The 20,223-nt window shown below is 31.1% G+C and overlaps 6 protein-coding genes across 7 annotated transcripts in view; 2 read left to right on the top strand and 4 right to left on the bottom strand.

The window, feature by feature from the left end:
- Positions 1-135: 135 nt before the first annotated feature.
- On the bottom strand, positions 136-3,978 carry LOC111682298 (isocitrate dehydrogenase [NAD] subunit gamma, mitochondrial). 2 transcript variants are annotated; one of them, XM_046949440.1, is made up of 7 exons: positions 3,807-3,978; positions 3,603-3,680; positions 2,833-3,504; positions 2,653-2,760; positions 2,380-2,566; positions 1,937-2,012; positions 136-298 (listed from the first exon to the last, which is right to left on the bottom strand). In XM_046949440.1, coding segments are annotated over exons 1-7 (1,179 nt in total). In that variant the 5' UTR covers positions 3,864-3,978; the 3' UTR covers positions 136-297. The 2 variants fall into 2 exon arrangements, with proteins under 2 accessions (XP_046805396.1, XP_023299984.2); XM_023444216.2 differs by lacking the exon at positions 136-298 and adding an exon at positions 513-803.
- Positions 3,979-5,410: 1,432 nt separating this feature from the next.
- On the bottom strand, positions 5,411-6,301 carry LOC111682291 (copper homeostasis protein cutC homolog). The gene has a single exon (XM_023444200.2). It carries the CDS (start codon positions 6,213-6,215, stop codon positions 5,430-5,432), a length of 786 nt encoding a protein of 261 aa, XP_023299968.2. The 5' UTR covers positions 6,216-6,301; the 3' UTR covers positions 5,411-5,429.
- A 201-nt stretch (positions 6,302-6,502) lies between these two features.
- Positions 6,503-7,184, top strand: LOC111682292 (huntingtin-interacting protein K). The gene is made up of 3 exons (XM_023444201.2): positions 6,503-6,788; positions 6,842-6,949; positions 7,019-7,184. The coding sequence occupies exons 1-3, from the start codon at positions 6,639-6,641 to the stop codon at positions 7,115-7,117; spliced, it is 357 nt and encodes a 118-aa protein (XP_023299969.1). The 5' UTR covers positions 6,503-6,638; the 3' UTR covers positions 7,118-7,184.
- Positions 7,185-8,002: 818 nt separating this feature from the next.
- On the bottom strand, positions 8,003-10,287 carry LOC111682295 (dnaJ homolog subfamily B member 12). The gene is made up of 6 exons (XM_023444206.2): positions 10,147-10,287; positions 9,661-10,080; positions 8,859-9,439; positions 8,682-8,797; positions 8,462-8,625; positions 8,003-8,391 (listed from the first exon to the last, which is right to left on the bottom strand). Exons 2-6 carry the CDS (start codon positions 9,800-9,802, stop codon positions 8,279-8,281), a joined length of 1,116 nt encoding a protein of 371 aa, XP_023299974.2. The 5' UTR covers positions 9,803-10,080; positions 10,147-10,287; the 3' UTR covers positions 8,003-8,278.
- A 337-nt stretch (positions 10,288-10,624) lies between these two features.
- The window catches only part of LOC111687906 (protein roadkill), a 141,611-nt gene continuing 132,012 nt past the window's right edge, over positions 10,625-20,223 (top strand). The window contains exon 1 of the mRNA XM_046950119.1: positions 10,625-11,077. The gene's annotated coding sequence lies outside the window, so the exon portion shown is untranslated. The remainder of the gene's footprint in view (positions 11,078-20,223) is intronic.
- LOC111682294 (probable cytochrome P450 6d5) lies at positions 11,853-15,473 on the bottom strand. Its single transcript, XM_023444205.2, has 5 exons — positions 14,823-15,473; positions 14,545-14,697; positions 12,887-13,086; positions 12,268-12,747; positions 11,853-12,207 (listed from the first exon to the last, which is right to left on the bottom strand). The coding sequence occupies exons 1-5, from the start codon at positions 15,353-15,355 to the stop codon at positions 12,041-12,043; spliced, it is 1,533 nt and encodes a 510-aa protein (XP_023299973.1). The 5' UTR covers positions 15,356-15,473; the 3' UTR covers positions 11,853-12,040.

Genomic DNA, 20,223 nt, shown 5'->3' with positions numbered 1-20,223 from the left:
AAATTGAGAATCACAAATAATACAATTTTATTATAAATTTTAAAAGGAGGGATTTTTTTAAAGTCAAGTAATGTATAATTAAAAATTGCATTTGAATATTAACAAAAAGAGAAAAACACAAGGCTTTTCTTTTTGTTAAATTTAGATAAAGAGTAGATGTTTAGAATACAATTTAAATTTAAGTTATTTAACTAAATATGTAGAGAATAGTTGTAATTATGACTGGAAACTCATAATGAATAAAGTAAATTAGAAAAAAAGTTGCAAGAACAGAAATAGTTTTAAAGTTTAGGACATTCTGTAAAAAAAAGAGAAAGAAAAATAGAAAAAAAAAGATTAAAAAACAGTTTAGAATTAAGAAATAAATACAAGGAAAATAAAGAAACATGAAGAGTTTAAATTACCTGTTAAAGTTGTAGTTAAGTCCTTTTTGTAAACGATTTAAAGAAAAAACAAAGAACAGGGGATTTGGGATAAGCAGTTTTCAACAAAGTTTCCAATCATAAGTATGGTATACAGTCACAGGAACGTTTTTTTTAACATTTTCACTTCACATTTAGGCTTTTGCTTTTAATTAAAGGCTGATTGTGTTGTGTTAAGGAGTAATAAAATGGGATTTTCTCTCCAGCTTTTCAAAAGGTTAGTTAGTATTTGTATTATTATGTTGGGTTACTTAAACACTAAAGTTTGTAAAATATTGTAATATTTGGTGGTTAAATAAATTAAAAACTGAAAACAATGTTATATATCTTTAAAAGAAATGGTTTCCTGTTTAAAATTGGCTGTAAAAATTTCCATGAGGCCTGTTTTTTTTTTTTTGTGATTTGAACCAATTACATTTAAATATTGTTAAACCATCCATGATTTTTGTTTTGTTTTTGGACACATTTACATTACCCCATATTTTTTTTTTTTTTTGAAAAAAATGTCAAGGTGGTAGCGTGAAGGGGGAACACATTAAAGCCGTTGTAATTTGTGAGGCAGGGGTTTTTGTTTTATGAGTTGACAGGGGGTAGGAGGGAAGAGAGAAAATTTAAACATATTGTTATTAGTTTTGCGTTTTTTTTTTGTGTAGAACAATTTTTGTAATATTTTTTTTTTTTTTAATACAAATAAAAAATTTTGAAAAAAAACCAATTAACAATTTAAAAAGCCAAAATAAATGAAATAATAATTACAATTAAAAATAAAAAAAAAATAATCATTACATACGTGTTATATGAAAAAACCAATTGTACTACTTGAATACCCAAAGAAAATTATACATAGTGCGTGTTTGCAAAGAGTTTGTGCTAAAGATGTATTTCGTGTAGGATTACACATTATAAAAAAACACAATTGCTTAAACAATGGTTAGTAAAGCCCCTTAATTATGGACCAGTTACTATAAAAAACCCAAATATTTAAAACCCAATTAGTAACATTAACGGTTTAGTAAATTATTAACAAAACGCATAAGGTTAATTAAAGCATTGTTGTCTACATAATCTAACACTTTGTTTTTCTTTATAAATAAAACCATAAAATTCGTTTAATATAAAGAAAAAATTATTTGCTTGGGTGATATAAACATATAAATAAGAAAAATAATAATACAAATTATATAAAACAAGAAAATAATACTCTACAACATAAGACTAAAACAATAAATTAATTTTACTTGAAAAACAAAAAATTAAAACAATTTAAAATAATAAAACGACAAATTTAATTAAAGTTTAAGTGGGGAAAAATAAACTAACTATAACAGGCAAATCAAAGTAAATAATCGTAATATAAAAATATTTTAAGACAAAAAAACAGGAAGTGGGTGTGTTTAGGGGATGTGAGGGATGAGGGTTAAATAGGGGAAAAATACATAAATAAATAATATTTCAAATAAAAAATAATTCATAAGACAAAGTGCAGCAGTGGTAGATAAAAAAGGAGACATTACCAGTTAACACGCTTGTTAGAGAGAATATCCAAAATACTCTTAACCACATCGGTACTGGAGTTAGTGCCTCCCACGTCTGGAAATTAAAAATTTAAGAGTATTATGAATATATGTATTTCATAGTCTATAGTCTAGTCTATAGTCTAGTCTATAGTCTAGTCTAAAGTCTAGTCTATAGTCTAGTCTATAGTCTAGTCTATAGTCTAGTCTATAGTCTAGTCTATAGTCTAGTCTATAGTCTAGTCTATAGTCTAGTCTACAGTCTAGTCTATAGTCTAATCTATAGTCTAGTCTATAGTCTAGTCTATAGTCTAGTCTATGGTCTAGTCTAGACTCTAGTCTACAGTCTAGTCTATGGTCGAGTATACGGTTTGATAATTAAAAATGTCTTGTTTTAATTTTAGCAATTAAATGTTGTATTAAAAAATTAATTCAAAACATACCTGGAGTTCTAATACCCCTTTCGACAATGGTCTCATAGGTGGCTTCCTGAATAACACGGGCATGTTCCTTATGTCCCAAATGATTCAACATATCAATACTGGCATTAATCATGGCAACAGGATTGGCAATATTTTTGCCGGCAATGGCAGTACCAGTATTACGAGTACCAGGTTCAAAAATGGCATACTTAGGAAGTAAAAAAAGCAACAACAAAAACCATTAACAAATAAATTGTATAAAACAATAATAATAATTATAATAAAAATACAAACATGATCACCGTAGTTACGGCCAGACAGAAGACCAGCACCACCAATCAAACCGCAAATGACATTAGAAACAATGGTACCATACAAATTGGTCATGTTCATGACATCGAACTAAAGAAATATAAAGAAAATATAGAATTTCAAAATTTACAAATTCTTTAAAGTTTAAACTATTTCACTCACTTGATGAGGATTAGATACCAACTGCATGCAAGTGTTATCGATAATCATGTTGTTGTGTTCCAATTCGGGATAATCTTTGTGTACCTTTTTGGCTACTTCCAAGAACAAACCATCAGACAATTTCATAATATTGGCCTTGTGAATGGTGGTCACCTTCTTGCGACCATTTTGGCGAGCATATTCAAAAGCATAACGAGCTACACGTTCGGCATTTTCGGTGGTGACAACCTTCATGCTCTCAACAATACCGGGCACTGATTCATGTTCCAACATGGCATACTCACCATCGGTATTTTGACGAATCAAAATAATATCGATATTGCTGTGGCGTGCAGGAATACCGGGGAAAGATTTGCAGTGCACAACATTAACATACAAATCCAATTCATTACGAATGGCTACATTACGGGAAACTTCAGCTAGACTCTGAGATTTGGTTTCAATGTTACCCTTGATGGCGACGCCATTACGTTTAATGGAGGTAATGGCATAATCCAAATCATCATTGCCCTCAGTGGAGGGGTCAATGTCAATTACCTCGAAATCAATTGGAGCACCGCAGTAGGCGAAAATATCACGAATGTACTTCATTAGTTCGGGACCAATGCCACCGCCGGGCAACATAGTAACAGCATGACGACCACCATATTGAGCTGAAGGAATATCTGTTTTCTTTGATATTTTTACAAGAAAATAAAAGTTTATACTTATAACCTCACAATTTTTATAGCTATAACAAAAAATAAATATTTTGCACAAAAACAACTTACAGTTAATTTTTTTTGCAAAGCAGATTTGGTATGGGCCACATCTTCAGTTTTTTCCTTGGTCACCAACAGGGGATAACTCTGCAAAAATTTTGCGTATAAAAATATTAATATAACAAACACAGGATATTATTTTTTGTCGCCAAATTATGTAATTTTTTTTCATTCAAATATTAGTTTTAACAATTTTTCTTTCTTTTTTCTTACCCTGCACAGGAATGGTGTTTGGGTCTTGAGCAATCTTTGCGTTAAACGTACAGCCATTTTTTATAAATATTCCGGCGTATTTTTAAATAAATTTATTTGAAAAATATTTTTTTTTTGCAAAAATTGATGTTCTTTGATGGTTGGCCGTTTTGTGCACTGCAGAGTTATTCGGCTTATAGCCGCCGGTTAATTTTGAAATTGTGACACCGCCGTCTCAATAGCAAAGCCGGTATAATCACAGCCGCAGTTTGATATTTTGTTTTACGCATATGATATATAATCAAAAACTTTGAATGAAACAATTTTTTAATATATCATCCTCATTTTATAGACAAATTTTGCACGGAATGTTATCTTTGATGAAATTATCGACAAACAAATTTAGACCTGGTTCACAGTAGGAAACTTTTGATTTTGTGTGTGAGAGAAAGAGATGGTTGATATTTCTTTCTCTTTCTCTCACACACAAAAATCAAAAGTTTCTCAGAAAAAGTTTCCTAATGTGAACCAGGTCTTATGTAACTGCCGGTCCACACTTGGAAACCTTTGATTTTGCATTAGTGAGAAAGAGTTTCCCGTACTAGGAAACTTGTTTTGTTATTCTTCTCATTCGTACAAAAATAAATCAATGCAATTAAAACGTAGTTTCTGAAACAAAGTTTCTATGTGTGGACATTTAGGAACTTCAAAAGAGAATTAAAAAAAGTTTCTCTACGAATATTTGCTAGTGTGGACCGGCACAAACTCTTTTTGTTTTGTTATTCTTCTCTTTAATTAATACGTAGTTTCTAAAACAAAAGTTTCTGTGTGGACATTTAGGAAACTTCAAAAGAGAATTAAGAAAAAGTTTCTATACGAAAGTTTTCTAGTGTGGACAAGGTCCAAGTATTTTTATATAAAAGGGAAAACTTTTTAAAAAACAATTTTCGGTTGAGATGTAGATTTTTTTTGCTGTCGCCATCTAAAATTTGTGACGCCGGCTATAATTTTTTAACAGTTTGATTCTAGTGTTGCCACACCGATCAAATATTTTTGTAAAATTTAAAAAGTTTAACCAATAAGAACAAAAATTATAACGATCATATATGCAATGTATACGAACCGCCTTATTCACAAATAACATTTTTATTTTATAAAAGGTTTATAAAACAAAGTTTTCATACAACGTACTCATAGAAATTTGATTGAACACAGTTTATGTCGTTATTTTTTCTAACTAGTATTAGCTAAAGATACATAATTAATATCTGATACATCAGTTATCACTCTCCGACCCATAGTGCAATGTCCGAAAATATTGATAAGGTCACCACAGGTCGTAATCATCTTTTCTAATTCTTTTCCTTAATATGAAAAAGATATTTGCTAAAAACACAAATTTTGTAACCTTTGACCCCCAATATCTCACTTAGTGCACACAATATATATCTAGTATTATATATTAAGGAAAAGCTATGTGAAAATGTTTATTTAGCTATCTAAAACTCGCCAGATTGTTCACTTCTTTACCTGATTTATCTGATGTTCTAGCAAATTCATGTATCTTTCCAATTAGAAACAAACTTTATAAAGAGAGAGATAGTACCTAATTAGGAAAAAATCTATTAACCATATTTTTTTGCTTTATTTAGCTGCCATTGCTTTGGCAATTGTGACCATTTTACGTACAACATTTTTATCACAAATATCATAGGGTAGTACATCAGCCTTACCCATAGATACCTCACATTCCATTTTATTAACATTATTACTCTCCTCAGTATTGTCTGCTGCCGCTTTGGCGGAGGCATGAAATTCAGTACATTTGCTGGTGGTTAAAATTTCTTCTAAATTTGTTACATTTACACCCGCACCTGGCATAATTGTTATATCCTTATGATGTTTAGCTATTAATTGACACAAATAATCTAATCCCTCTTCGGCCGTTTGCCTAAAACCACTGGATAGTATGCGTTTAAAACCCATATCTATAATTAACTCCACATTCTCATGCATTTTCTCGGGATTGGTGACATCAAAAGCCCGGTGAAAGGTAAGCGGTAAACCTTTAGCCTTTTCCACCACCTGTTGACACTGTTCTATATTAATTTCTCTGCCAGAGTTAAGAGCACCAAAGACAAAACCATCTGCTCCTTCGGCCAGCAGTAAGTCCATGTCATGTAAAATGGCAGACATTTCGAGTTCGGTATAAACAAAATCATGACCTCTTCTAGGTCTTAGCATACAAAATATAGGTATGGATAGAGGTAAATCTTTAAGAGCCTTTAAAATACCCACAGAAGGTGTCAGGCCTCCTTCACTTAAAGCTGAGCAAAGCTCTATACGTGCAGCACCACCCTCAGCAGCAGCTATAGCCGATGCTATAGAATCCACACAAACTTCCAATTTTATTTTATGACTAGAAGACATTATTTTTAAGAAATATAATTTGCTAATTAATTTGGTGAAAGTTTTGTTATCAGTAAAATTTTATTTATTTATCTTTATTTCAAGTGCTGCCAAGTTTAAAAATGACATATAATGATAGTATTTTTTGTTATCAATACTAAACACAGCTTTATCAAATATCACGACAACTTTACGTGAGGTTAAGCTCAGCTATTTGTAGGATATATGTCAAATCACTTGTATAAAAACTATTATCGTGATAGCTGATATGTCAATTAATTTATAAACCTATTATTTATAAAAATCCACCTTACATTGTGTCACTTAAGCTTCTTCTTCTTTGTTATTTTCTCATCAATCAGAAAATTTGCACATTTTTTTATAAAAACCTAGTAAATCACATTATTTTTCTTTAAAATTATTAATAAAACATTTTAAATAACAATGGCTGATCATGAGATTAATGGCACTGAAGACGATGTCCAAGATAAGAAACAAAAAAAGCAAACTAAACATGATGGTGGTGCTGCCGATCTCGAAAGAGTTACTGACTATGCTGAAGAAAAGGAAATCTCCACCGCCAATATATCAAGTGTAGGTTGAAGCACTTATGTTAAGAAATAAATTAATTCTTTGCTTTTTTATAGGCTGTAGAACAATTCGGTAATCAAAGACAAAAGGAAGATGAATTAAGGGAGGCCAAAGAAAAGGAACTGCAAATGGTTCAAGTTAAAAAAGAAGATATAGAACTTATAGTAAGTTGCAAAGGAGTATGGAATTTCTTTATGTCTCTAAAAATTGTTTCTCTTTTTTTTTACTTTTAGATGAACGAAATGTTGATTACCAAAATGCAAGCTGAAAAAGTATTGCGTGAACAGAGTGGAGATGTAGTGGCGGCTTTGGAGGCCATTATTGCAAATTAGTTTTTTTTAAGTTATACTTTTTTTGATAATCTTAATAAATATTTTAAAAGGAGCTAATCAATTAAAATGCAATTGGTTATTTACTTGATTTTCTTAGAACTATGATTTGTTTTAGACCAAATATTCCTGTAGAGAATGTAAACGTTTGTGTTAGGGTTCTATAGTTGAAAGGAAAAGTCGACTTTTTGCATTTTATGAAAAGTCGACTTTTTGCATTTTATGAAAAGTCGACTTTTTGTATTTAGTTAAAAGTCGATTTTTCGACTTTTAGACTTTTTTCATTTAATTAAAAGTATATTTTTCGACTGCCATTTAACATTATATTATTATTATTAATGAAAAAAAATTATTTATATTTATTCTATTTGTTGCAATTTTTGACATCAATAGTTGTCAAACTGAAATTATCGAAATCGCATAGGTTAAAGTATAAAACCTAATCCAAATATCTAAAACTGGTCCATATACTAAAATGAAAATACTTGTTTAAAAATCATCAAAAATAGATGAAAATTATTCGAAAATCTCCAAATAAAACATAATATCCCCACTCTGGGGACAAATTCCTACATCTGGCAACACCGAAAACATTGTAACTGCCTTATTCATAAGACCTGGTCCACACTAGGAAACTTCTGTTGAGAAACTTTTTCTTAATTCTCTTTTGAAGTTTCCTTAATGTCCACACATAGAAACTTTTGTTTCAGAAACTATGTATTAATTGCATTGATTTGTTGTTGTACGGATGAGAAGAATAACAAAACAAGTTTCCCAGTGCGATAAACTCCGTACTCTCCAACACTCAAAAATCAAAAGTTTCCGAGTGTGAACCAAGTCTTCAATTTAAAAGTTATAAACCGCAATAAAACAAAAACAACATTAAAATTTAACACAATAATGATGAATTTTATTTAAACCAATTAAATTTAATCTAAACCATATAATTTTCTTGCACATACCATTTAACTTTCATATGTCCATGACGTTATTTCAAAGATACATTTAAATTTTAATTTCAAAAAATTGTTTTTTTATAAATCCAAGAAAAAAACTTAAACAAAAAGTGTTAAACAATACATATATAATTCGTTTAAAGTTTAATTTAAAAATATTAATCCGCTGCAGCTATTGTTATATCAATAATTAACTTAATAAATTAAACTATGTATTTAAATATTTTTGTAAATTGTCACACGAAGGCATATTGATATTTTGGGCCTTTCGGAACAAATCACGATCGCCGAAACTACGTGCCTTTGCCAGCATGGAGTCGCCTAAGAGATTAAAGCAAAGAATTAAAAATATTTCTTTGTATTTGTATTAAAAATTGAAAAAAAAACTTACGATAATTTCTTTCACGACTACAAGAGTGTTTTAGATGATTGAAGAAATCTTCTTCCACCGATTCCTCTAAACGTCCCACCGAACCTTGATACTCGGAATAGAAATTGTCTTTTACATAATAGGGTATTTTCAAGCCATTGGTTTCACGTTTAACCGAGTATTTACTGAAATAAATACATTTTTTAAATATTTATAAAAAAGTATTGTTAAACAAACTTACTGTGAGGGTGACAAACTGTAAATGGGATCCGATATGAAGAAAGAGGACATCATAGACAAACCAATAAGCAGTAAAATAGGCAAAAGATTTATCAAAGCTGATGATGAGGATTGATTCTATAAGCAATTATATGAAATAAACAAAAGTATATACAATTAAACTTAAAAAAACAAATACCTCTCTTTCTTCCCTTTGTTGACGGCGACGCTGTGAGCGCATGTAAACATTTTGTTGGGGAAACCCGGTGCCAAAGAACATATTAAACAATTCCTCAGCACTTACATCGGCCTGGAAACCACGTGCATAGCCATAATCACTGGCATAATAATTGCCACGCATGCCACCATTACCTCCACCACTGCCACCACTATGTGACTCATTAATGCCATACATATCATACTGTTTACGTTTTTCCGGATCCGTTAAGATAGCCGCAGCATTGCCCACCGCTTTAAAAGCTTCTACTGCACCGGGGGCACGATTTTTATCGGGATGCAATTGCAAGGCAAGCTTTTTATAGGCTTTTTTAATTTCCGAATCGGTTGATTGTTTTGTTACGCCCAAGATTTCATAATAATCTTTACATTTCTTGACTTTGCGTACAGCCTCCAACTGGTCGGAGGTATAGTCAGGTTCAGCATTACGTGAGTCCGATAATTTACGTTTACGCACTCCCTCACCATTGCTGGCATTATTGGCGGAGGACGCAGTAGAACCTCCGCCATTTGAGGGGAAACTTTTTACTTTGGTTAAAAGATCTAAGAGAAAAAGCAAGTTATTTTTTTAAACAAAATTTTAAATAAATACAATTTCAAATTTCCTCTTTAGATAACAATAGGTTTAATTGTTTTTCTCCGGGAAATCACTATATTATACAATATTATTTCCATAGAAATACAATTAATTTAAAATTCTTTCAATAAATAAGTTTTTTATTAAAATTCTTTCAAAACCTATTTTACATATTCCACTAACTCACCTTTGGCCTTCTGAGTGGGAAAAAGTTTCTCTGCCTTTAGTAGAAACTTTTCGGCCTTTTCCAATTTACCTTCGGATAATGCTTGGACCGCTATATCAATACAGCGTAAAGCCTCATCTTTATTACCTTCTATGATCGTCATTTTGTTTATTTTTTATCGATATTTGTTTTTCACGTAATTTCGTTTATTTTACTTCAAGACCACCTTTTCGGGGTCTATCGGAAAGAAACAAACAAAAATTGTACGCGATACGGGTACGTGCTTTTTAATTTAGCGATATATGTATGTAGCTATGTACTACGCGACGTCTTAATGTAGTAAAATTTATTAAAAAAAAAAACGAATAATATATGTGGGTCAGGGGTGTTTTGGGGTAAAAAAAATCTAAATTTTTCACTCGTACTAGAGAAGACCCTTAACTGTAAAGGAAGAAATTTTTATGTTATTCACCAATAAATAAGAAGTTTTCTATGTAACAATAATACCTTAAATGTTTTTTAACAAATTTTAACAAAATTAACACTTTTTCTTCAGTTTTAAATAAATTTTCTTGTTAATTATAAATCCACATCATTTTTCCCCTATTGTATTTTTTTAAGGTAAAAGACAGTAATAAAAGAGAAAAAGAGAGACAAAGAAAATATATGACATTTTTAATTGTCATCCAAAAGACGTGTTTAGTAAGCATAAACCAAAAGAAACTAAACACTGCTGCTTTCAAAACAATATTAAATAAAATTGTTAGCTAGCTATATACTAAAAAACAACACACGAAAATATTGTTGTAATTATTTAAACCTATAAAATGAAAAAATAATAATGTTTGTATCATGAACTAAATAATAACTAATAACTAAATTCTAAGCTTTATTTTTACTGCTTTTATTCTTTCCTAGATTTTATTGTTCCTTTGCTGCTTACCCCTCTATCTGGCAACTCTTTTTTATTTAGTTTTTTGCCGTCTGACTTTTCTTGGGAATGTCGTTCGTCGGTCGTGTGTTGCTTTTGCTTAATTTTTCCTAAATAATTGCCTTAATTTTTAAAATTCCTTTAAAATCTTAACATTTAATAACAATTTTATTAAAATATTTCAAAAGTTTATCAATTATTTACGTTTAAAAGTGTCAAAAATCATTTCAAAAAATAAATTTTACAGACGTCTTTGCCAATTACAACAAAAACAACGTTGTTTTTAATTGAGTTACTGCGTACGTTTATGAGAACACTCTTGGAGTGTGATTTGTGTGTGTGTTTTTTTGTGTAAAAATGGCGACAGGCTTTTAAAAGCTATAAAACATATTTCATGTAAATTGTTTTATTTACAATTTAAACGAAATTTTTAAAAAATAATTAATAAGAATATATAATTTGTAAATCTAATCTTTGCTGTGGTATTAAGAACAACATAAAGCGAAGGTAAGTGGTTTTCTTTCTCATAAGCATTTTTTTCTATTTGTAACCATAACACACAGTTGTATTAAATGTGTCGAATGGTTAATAACCGACAAGGCCTAGCCGCCTGCGAAAAAGATTATTCGTTTTAAATCTTCTTAAAAATAAAGAAATATTTTGCATAATTTTTTAGCAATTTGGCTAAATTTCCGAAATTTACTTTGCTTAAGTTTTAATTTTTATTTTGTGCACTGTTTTGTTTATTTGACTCGAAAGTTAATTCCAAGTGCCGACTATATTTTTACATTCTAACGCCGTCTACTGAAAGTCATTAGACACAGAAGTCTGGTGCAGCTGTTCAAAACAAAACAAATTACAATTTAAAATTATAAATTTTTAGTGAATTTATTTAAATATTAAAGCATTTTCACAATTAAATGTTTCGTACATATGTTATGTTGATTGTATTTAAGTATTTTCTTCAATAATTTAATTTTAATTATTTCCATGCGTTTAATCATTAATTGAACGTGTTTACAATTGATCAGTTCGTATACTAATTGGATTTGTTGATTTAATAAGAATATGTAGAAAAGTAGCTCTGATATAGAAATGAACTCATATTTTTTTAGAAAGAAGATAACAGTTCAGTCCTAGTTCTGTTTTAGTTTAGTTCAGTTCTAGTTCATTTCTACTTCAGTTCTAGTTCAGTTCTAGTTCATTTCTAGTTCAGTTCTAGTTCAGTTCTAGTTCAGTTCTAGTTCTAATCTTATTTTATAAAAAATAGAAACAATGTGAATAGATTTTGTTTAATTTTATTTTAATCGTGATATTTTCGCATTGAAGAATTAAATGTTTAAATCTTTTAACATTTTCAAAATTTCAGTCTTTATAAATTTAGGATCTTGTTTTTAAAATAACTATCTTTTAGTAATCATTATTAAATCTTTACAAACTATTTACATTTATTAAAAATATATTTAAATTTTATTTAATTTTTCGTGATAATTTTACTGGTATACCACCTTTAGGCATTATGGGAATACCAAAGTTATCAATTTCAATTTCATGACGATTAGGATTGGATTCAATATTGAAATTTGTTAATACTTGAGCAATTGCGGCTTTTACATTTACTCTACCCATACGTTGAGCTAAATAAAAAAAATAAGGATAAAGTTGTTCTTGTAAAAGAGAAACTAAGCTCAACTTACCTATACAAATGCGTGGTCCCTCACCAAATGGCATATAAGCAGTGGGATCATAATTCATATTCTCCTCCAAAAATCTTTCAGGATCATAACGTAACGGATTAGGGAAATATTCAGGATCACGATGCATACCAAATAATGAGATTATAATTGGTGTACCGCTTTTAATAACCAAATTTGTATCGGGTATGGGATAGTCATGGGTACATTCACGATTCAATATGGGTAAACCTGGATATTTACGTGTTGTCTCCATTATGCATAAATCTAAGAATTTCATATCTTTCAAAGCATCATAAGTCATTTTGCCATGTTTTTCCAAAGCCTGCTCAACATCTTCTTGGGCTTTTTTCAAAAGTTCAGGGTATTGTGCCAATTCGTAGAGGGTAAAAGCAGTAGTAGAGGCAGAAGTCTCAAAACCGGCTACATAAAATAAAAACAATTGTGCTGCTATCATATCCACCGACAAGCTGTTTAGAGCATCTTTTTTAGTGCAAAGCAAGAAGAAAAGAAAACCGGAAAATATTATTAAAAATTTAAATTTTATACAATTCTTGGTAGAGTAAGTGAACACACACATATACTACTATTTTTGTTATTTTGTGTGCTTAAAATTTCCTACCCTTTGTTTTCTCTGCCGACCATTCTTCATCGTTATCATCATTGATTTTTCCCGTATTACGTAGTTGCAACAACAATTGCAACATATCCTTACGTTTAACATTATTCTTTTCTCTATATTCGATAGTGCGACGCACTAGTTTTTTCATAGAGTCAGGAGCAGGTTCTGACCAGCCCATACGTTGAAATAGTTTTTCCAAGCTGCAAAGATGTTATGTACAGGTTTTTATTATAAATATTTGACTTTTTTGTTTGTATATGTTATGAATACGATTCAACGATGTTGTTCAGTTCCAGTTTAGCTGTAGTTCTAGTTCAGTTCTAGTTCATTTCTAGTTCAGTTCTAGTTCAGTTCTAGTTCAGTTCTAGTTTAGTTCTAGTTCAGTTCTAGTTCAGTTCTAGTTCAGTTCTAGTTCAGTTCTAGTTCAGTTCTAGTTCAGTTCTAGTTCAGTTCTAGTTCAGTTCTAGTTCAGTTCTAGTTCAGTTCTAGTTCAGTTCTAGTTCAGTTCTAGTTCAGTTCTAGTTCAGTTCTAGTTCAGTTCTAGTTCAGTTCTAGTTCAGTTCTAGTTCAGTTCTAGTTCAGTTCTAGTTCAGTTCTAGTTCTAGTTCAGTTCTAGTTCAGTTCTAGTTCAGTTCTAGTTCAGTTCTAGTTCAGTTCTAGTTCAGTTCTAGTTCAGTTCTAGTTCAGTTCTAGTTCAGTTCTAGTTCAGTTCTAGGTTAGTTCTAGTTCAGTTCTAGGTTAGTTCTAGTTCAGTTCTAGTTCTAGTTCAGTTCTAGTTCAGTTCTAGTTCAGTTCTAGTTCAGTTCTAGTTCAGTTCTAGTTCAGTTCTAGTTCAGTTCTAGTTCAGTTCTAGTTCAGTTCTAGTTCAGTTCTAGTTCAGTTCTAGTTCAGTTCTAGTTCAGTTCTAGTTCAGTTCTAGTTCAGTTCTAGTTCAGTTCTAGTTCAGTTCTAGTTCAGTTCTAGTTCAGTTCTAGTTCAGTTCTAGTTCAGTTCTAGTTCAGTTCTAGTTCAGTTCTAGTTCAGTTCTAGTTCAGTTCTAGTTCAGTTCTAGTTCAGTTCTAGTTCAGTTCTAGTTCAGTTCTAGTTCAGTTCTAGTTCAGTTCTAGTTCAGTTCTAGTTCAGTTCTAGTTCAGTTCTAGTTCAGTTCTAGTTCAGTTCTAGTTCAGTTCTAGTTCAGTTCTAGTTCAGTTCTAGTTCAGTTCTAGTTCAGTTCTAGTTCAGTTCTAGTTCAGTTCTAGTTCAGTTCTAGTTCAGTTCTAGTTCAGTTCTAGTTCAGTTCTAGTTCAGTTCTAGTTCAGTTCTAGTTCAGTTCTAGTTCAGTTCTAGTTCAGTTCTAGTTCAGTTCTAGTTCAGTTCTAGTTCAGTTCTAGTTCAGTTCTGGTTCAGTTCTAGTTCAGTTCTAGTTCAGTTCTTGTTCAGTTCTAGTTCAGTTCTAGTTCAGTTTTAGTTCAGTTCTAGTTCAGTTCTAGTTCAGTTCTAGTTCAGTTCTAGTTCTAGTTCAGTTATAGTTCTAGTTCTATTCTAGTTTAGTTCTAATTCAGTTCTATGTAGTTAGTTCCAGTTCATTTCTAACAATAAACAATTTTGTTTTCAATTATACGTATTTTAATGACCTTTCCTTATCTTTTATATTACTTTTTGTTAGCCTTTCTACTTACCCTGGAAACAAAAATTGGCAAGTGGCACGGAAATTTCCAAGATAGCTATTTGCATTTACATTTCGACTTAAAGCAAAGAACTCATTATCGGGTTTTTCAAAACTGTTGACATCTAAACCGAAAATAGTTGATGCTATAATATCAATAGCGTAGCTGCAAAAAAAAAATGAATCAAAATAAATAATTTCTCTATTAGTAAGGAAAAAAATTAGAACAATATAACTTAGCAATTAGATAAATTTTTGTAGATTTATTTCTTAACTTTTTTCAGTACTTACGTTACAAAAATTTGTTTGGTTTCTACTGTCGCAGAGCTTCCATCCTCTGGTAATTGTGAACGAATATAATCCACCATTTTATTCGATACATCCTCTATGGTACCGAACATTCCCTTCAATTTACCCGATGTAAAAGATGGTGTTAGCTTTGTCCTTAAAGACTTCCATTTTTTACCCTTTAAAAAGAATAGACCTCCTGACATGGGATCATGTTCCTCATCCACATAAACACCACGATCATGAAAGCTACTAAAATCTTTAGTCAAAACATCTCGAGACAATTTAGCATCACGCACCAATAAAGCCGGACGATTTATTAAGTAAATTCCCACTACTTTATCTTTCCTCTCTCTGTAGACATCGTAAATTGCCATTCCAAGAGATTTTTTCCAAGTGCGTATAACCGGATCCAAAACACCGAAAGGTATTTGGGCCTCTACATAGGGGAAACCCTTACGTTGCCAGTAACTATAACGCCATTTTAAATAGACTACAATTAAGGTGCTCAATGTAATTATTAGATATAGTAACATGTTTTAGCAGTCTAATCGTGTTGCAAATTGTTCACACTTTAAACTTGAAATTTATTTTTCAATACTTTTTTCCAACTTAAAACAACTTGCTTGTATAATTTTCTAAATGCAACTGATCTTTTCAATGAAATTCTATCTACTTTATAGACAATTTTGCGACTTTTTTTATAAATTCTTATCAACATCTTTTAAGTATTTTAGGAGGGATACTTTATTTTAAATTGTTTTTGCTCTTTAGAAAATCAATATTTCGTAGAGCGTGATTTATATTATTAAATAATGTGAAAATAAACAAACAAATTAATTAATTATCATTCCGAGTACAATTAGACAACGTCCATTTTTTGTGTGTTATCATTAATTGTTATTAGAACATATTGAGCATATTGTTATTTTAGTTTACTTTTTTGAAAACAAAATTTCAAATTAAGAAAGAGTGTTTAAATTTAGAAACTACTTACGCCCTCGAAGAAATTTACCATGTTGAATTCAGTTCTAGTTCAGTTCTAGCTCAGTTCTAGCTCAGTTCTAGTTCAGTTCTAGCTCAGTTCTAGTTCAGTTTTAGTTCAGTTCTAGTTTAGTTCTAGTTCATTTCCAGTTAAGTTCTAGTTCAGTTCTAGTTCAGTTCTAGTTCAGTTCTAGTTCAGTTCTAGTTCAGTTCTAGTTCAGTTCTAGTTCAGTTCTAGTTCAGTTCTAGTTCAGTTCTAGTTCAGTTCTAGTTCAGTTCTAGTTCAGTTCTAGTTCAGTTCTAGTTCAGTTCTAGTTCAGTTCTAGTTCATTTCTAGTTCAGTTCTAGTTCAGTTCTAGTTCAGTTCTAATTCAGTTCTAGTTCAGTTCCTGTTCAGTTCTAGTTCAGTTCTAGTTCAGTTCTAGTACAGTTCTAGTTCCTTAACCAGTTCTAGTTCCTTAACCTTTCCCCACATTAGTAAATTATTCAACCTTATACTAGTTTATCCTCCAATGTCATTAACCACTTTTTACCAACCATTATTATATTTCGCCTTGATTAAGCCAATCAAACAGGTGCGTGTGTAATTGGAATACAAGTGGTTTTGTAATTATGACTTTATTTTTAAGGACACCACACAATAAAATGTGGTCAACCAGACTACAGGGAAATATATGTCTAAAAGATGTCTGACAGGTGTAGTGAGTACAACATAAATTAAAATTTTATTTAAAAAGTGTGAAACATAAAATATGTTTATTTAAAGGTGAAATGAAAGTAACATATTTTCAAAGAAAAAATATTTGAATGAAAGTCTTAAAGGTGTTGGGTAATAAATAAAAAATAAAGAAAGGAGTCTTTATTTCGTTTAAATTAAATATGCACCGATTTCTTAAGTATATTTTAATAAAATTACTCCTTCGGAATATTCAAAACGAAAATCATTTCAATTATGATCTAAAATAATATTGTATGAAACAAAATTAAAAGAAAAATTGTTCAGATGAGTCAGCGAGTTGTTTAACAAGCTAAAAAGTAAAGAAAAACTATTTTCTGAAATAAATTACAATTTAAAGTCATTCCAACATGTTGTAAGAGTAACACAAGACATACAATTTGATTTATGGAGATGCTGTTTAAAGCATGATCTTCCTGTTATTCCTCTACTCGTCTAAAATTCATATGGGCATTTCCAACAAAACTTCTACTTTTGTTACATCAAGAAGCGTAATATTAACTGATTAGATTAAGCCTATTTTCTCAAAAAAACCCAGTATTACTGAGTTATAAGAGTATTTAGGTTTAAACAACTTTTTCATACAAAATATTGTTTTTTCTGTTTAAAATGTTGATTGATTATTAAACTAAAGTTGAAGTGATCACAGATTAAGCTTACAGATAGATAGATAGATAGATAGATAGATAGATAGATAGATAGATAGATAGATAGATAGATAGATAGATAGATAGATAGATAGATATATAGATAGATGGATAGATAGATAGATAGATAGATAGATAGATAGATAGATAGATAAATAAATAGATAAATAGATAAATAGATAGATAAATAGATAGATAAATAGATAGAAAGATAGATAGATAGATTAGTATTAGAAGTGTTTTCTAGTTCAGTTCTAGTTCAGTTCTAGTTCAGTTCTAGTTCAGTTCTAGTTCAGTTCTAGTTCAGTTCTAGTTCAGTTCTAGTTCAGTTCTAGTTCAGTTCTAGTTCAGTTCTAGTTCAGTTCTAGTTCAGTTCTAGTTCAGTTCTAGTTCAGTTCTAGTTCAGTTCTAGTTCAGTTCTAGTTCAGTTCTAGTTCAGTTCTAGTTCAGTTCTAGTTCAGTTCTAGTTCAGTTTTAGTTCAGTTCTAGTTCAGTTCTAGTTCAGTTCTAGTTCAGTTCTAGTTCAGTTCTAGTTCAGTTCTAGTTCAGTTCTTGTTCAGTTCTAGTTCAGTTCTAGTTCAGTTCTTGTTCAGTTCTAGTTCAGTTCTTGTTCAGTTCTAGTTCAGTTCTAGTTGAGATAGATAGATAGATAGATAGATAGATAGATAGATAGATAGATAGATAGATAGATAGATAGATAGATAGATAGATAGATAGATAGATAGATAGATAGATAGATAGATAGATAGATAGATAGATAGATAGATAGATAGATAGATAGATAGATAGATAGATAGATAGATAGATAGATAGAAAGCTTAAATATATCTATACATTGAAAAAAGAAGAGATCTATCGAACTAAAGAGATCAATAGTCCTAAGATTTTGCTTTCTGTGATGTGACAAAAGAAGACATTTCGGTAGAAATGCCCATATCATGCTAATATGAGTTTATAAAACTCACAATTTTGAATACTTTTCATAAATAACATTTTTTTCATTTAAATTTTTCCAATTTGCATTTTAGCTGTCTAATAACATGCCTTTTTGAAAAATCTAAGAACATTTTCTTTACAAATTCCTTTTTTGTCTATTTTTTTTAACTTTTGCCACATTTGCATTAGAGAAAAGTGTGGCATACGTTTCACTTTAGTTAAAAATACAAAACCAAAAAGGAGACATGGCAAGAAATCGTTTAATACAAACAAAAATAAAAAACTTATTTGAATTAAATAAAAATAAAAACATCAGTTCAATGTCTTTAGATGACTTGTGTTGCCGTTGCGTTTAATGCTGTGAGTGTGTGTCTTTTTTTTTACAAATGTGGTGAATAAAATCATTTCTCGTTTACAGTGATGACGCTGCCGGGTTCACCAAACCAACAAAGCGACCAACGATATAAAAAAAAAAAACAAAATATAGCAGCAATCCAAACATTCGTACCTCGAATCAGCCAGCCATTTAGTTAGTTTTATTTCTTTTTAGTCAAGCAACCAACCAACTACTTTCAGCCATCAGCAATCCATTTAGCAAACATGTATGAAATTTGTATTTGTACATGAATTGTCATCGTGTGGTTGTTCAATGTTTTTTTTGATGCTTGGGATGTGCTGTGAAATAAGGCTACCAGATAGTTTCCAGTTTTCCAAAATTGTTTTCAAAAGTTTTCTTTAATATGAATTAACATTTTTCGAATGAAAGCTTAGCTTTCAACTCCTAAAAAGAACTCTTTTTAATCTGTTTATGTATGAGCTTAGAAGTTTTCTATTCTTTGAAGAATCTGAATAGACTTAAAACGTCGTCTTCCAGGACGCACTGATGGTATCGATTGCCAAAATCTTTTCTATTAGAAATGATCCTTTTTGAATGTTACATTTTGATTTAAATTTTTCTAAAAATGATTTGAAGCTATGTCCGCTATATCTATGATTATGTCCGTAGATCAAACTCTACCTAACAGTTACCCCCGGGGGCATGTTACCTTGGTAAAGCCTCCACCTTGGTGTTATTGCAATCCCGGTGAATAAAGAGGTGGCCAATACCTCTAGTCTGGCCGGGACTAAAAAAATTGGTTACAGTCTACTGCCTGGCTTAGTCCTTCCATAGATTGAGAAGAGGTCAGACCAGAGTACCGCATAATCTGGTACTACGGGTGGCCAGTTGCCCGCAGGACTATGTTCTTGCTGGTCAGTTGGTTGAGATTTTTTTCGGGATCCACATAGTGACTCTTTCGTGAGAAGAGTAAGTTGCGGTTAAAAGACTGATGTAAGGTAAAGTTAATATTTCGAGATAAGTTCTGTGCTGTTGCCGAAACTGGGACTAAGCGTTAGAAATGAGTTGGTATTATTTGTATATGGTACGGTATGAATGTGAGGTACGGCGGGCCTCACCCCAACCGTCTACCAATAATGAATATGTCGTATGTTTTTCTCTCATGAATGTGTCGTATGAATGAGATGTGTGCTGGGTTGTATGATGATGGATGAAAGGTATCAAATACAAATTATACCACTGAATTTTCCTTCATGTCCAGATACGTCTCCAGGTGCTGTTGCCCAATCAACAGAGGCCATTAGATTAGATAGCTTGAGTACTTCAGCAAAGTGCTTGTACATGGAGCGGTCAAATTCATGTACAAAAATTGCAACCTGAGTTCTTCATTAAATTATCCAGGGGCGATGGTAGACCGTTGTTCAAGTCTACCCAGTGGATGAAAAAGACCAACATGGGGTAGGGCATCATGCCAGGTACTCACGTAAAACACTCGACATTTATTCTACCTATCAGCACGAATCATGGAACGAGTTTTCATTGATGGAAGAAAAATATAGTACAAACCGGAAAAATCCTCTCATTTGCCCATATTTTGCGCTGCCCACAATTAAGCAGTGTGGGAAATATGACGGTGTTATCTTTTGATTTTTTTCTAAATGAGCAGTGTGGCGGATTAATGGCCTAACTTAATCTATGTGTTGTTCCAACAAATGGTTCTTCATTTTGTCAAGTCTGTTTTGCTCATTTTATATATGACGGCAT

Source organism: Lucilia cuprina, chromosome 4, assembly GCF_022045245.1.
Source record: "Lucilia cuprina isolate Lc7/37 chromosome 4, ASM2204524v1, whole genome shotgun sequence".
NCBI lineage: Eukaryota > Metazoa > Arthropoda > Insecta > Diptera > Calliphoridae > Lucilia > Lucilia cuprina.
Note: the sequence above shows the minus strand (reverse complement) of the source record. Positions and strands in the feature narration are given on the sequence as shown.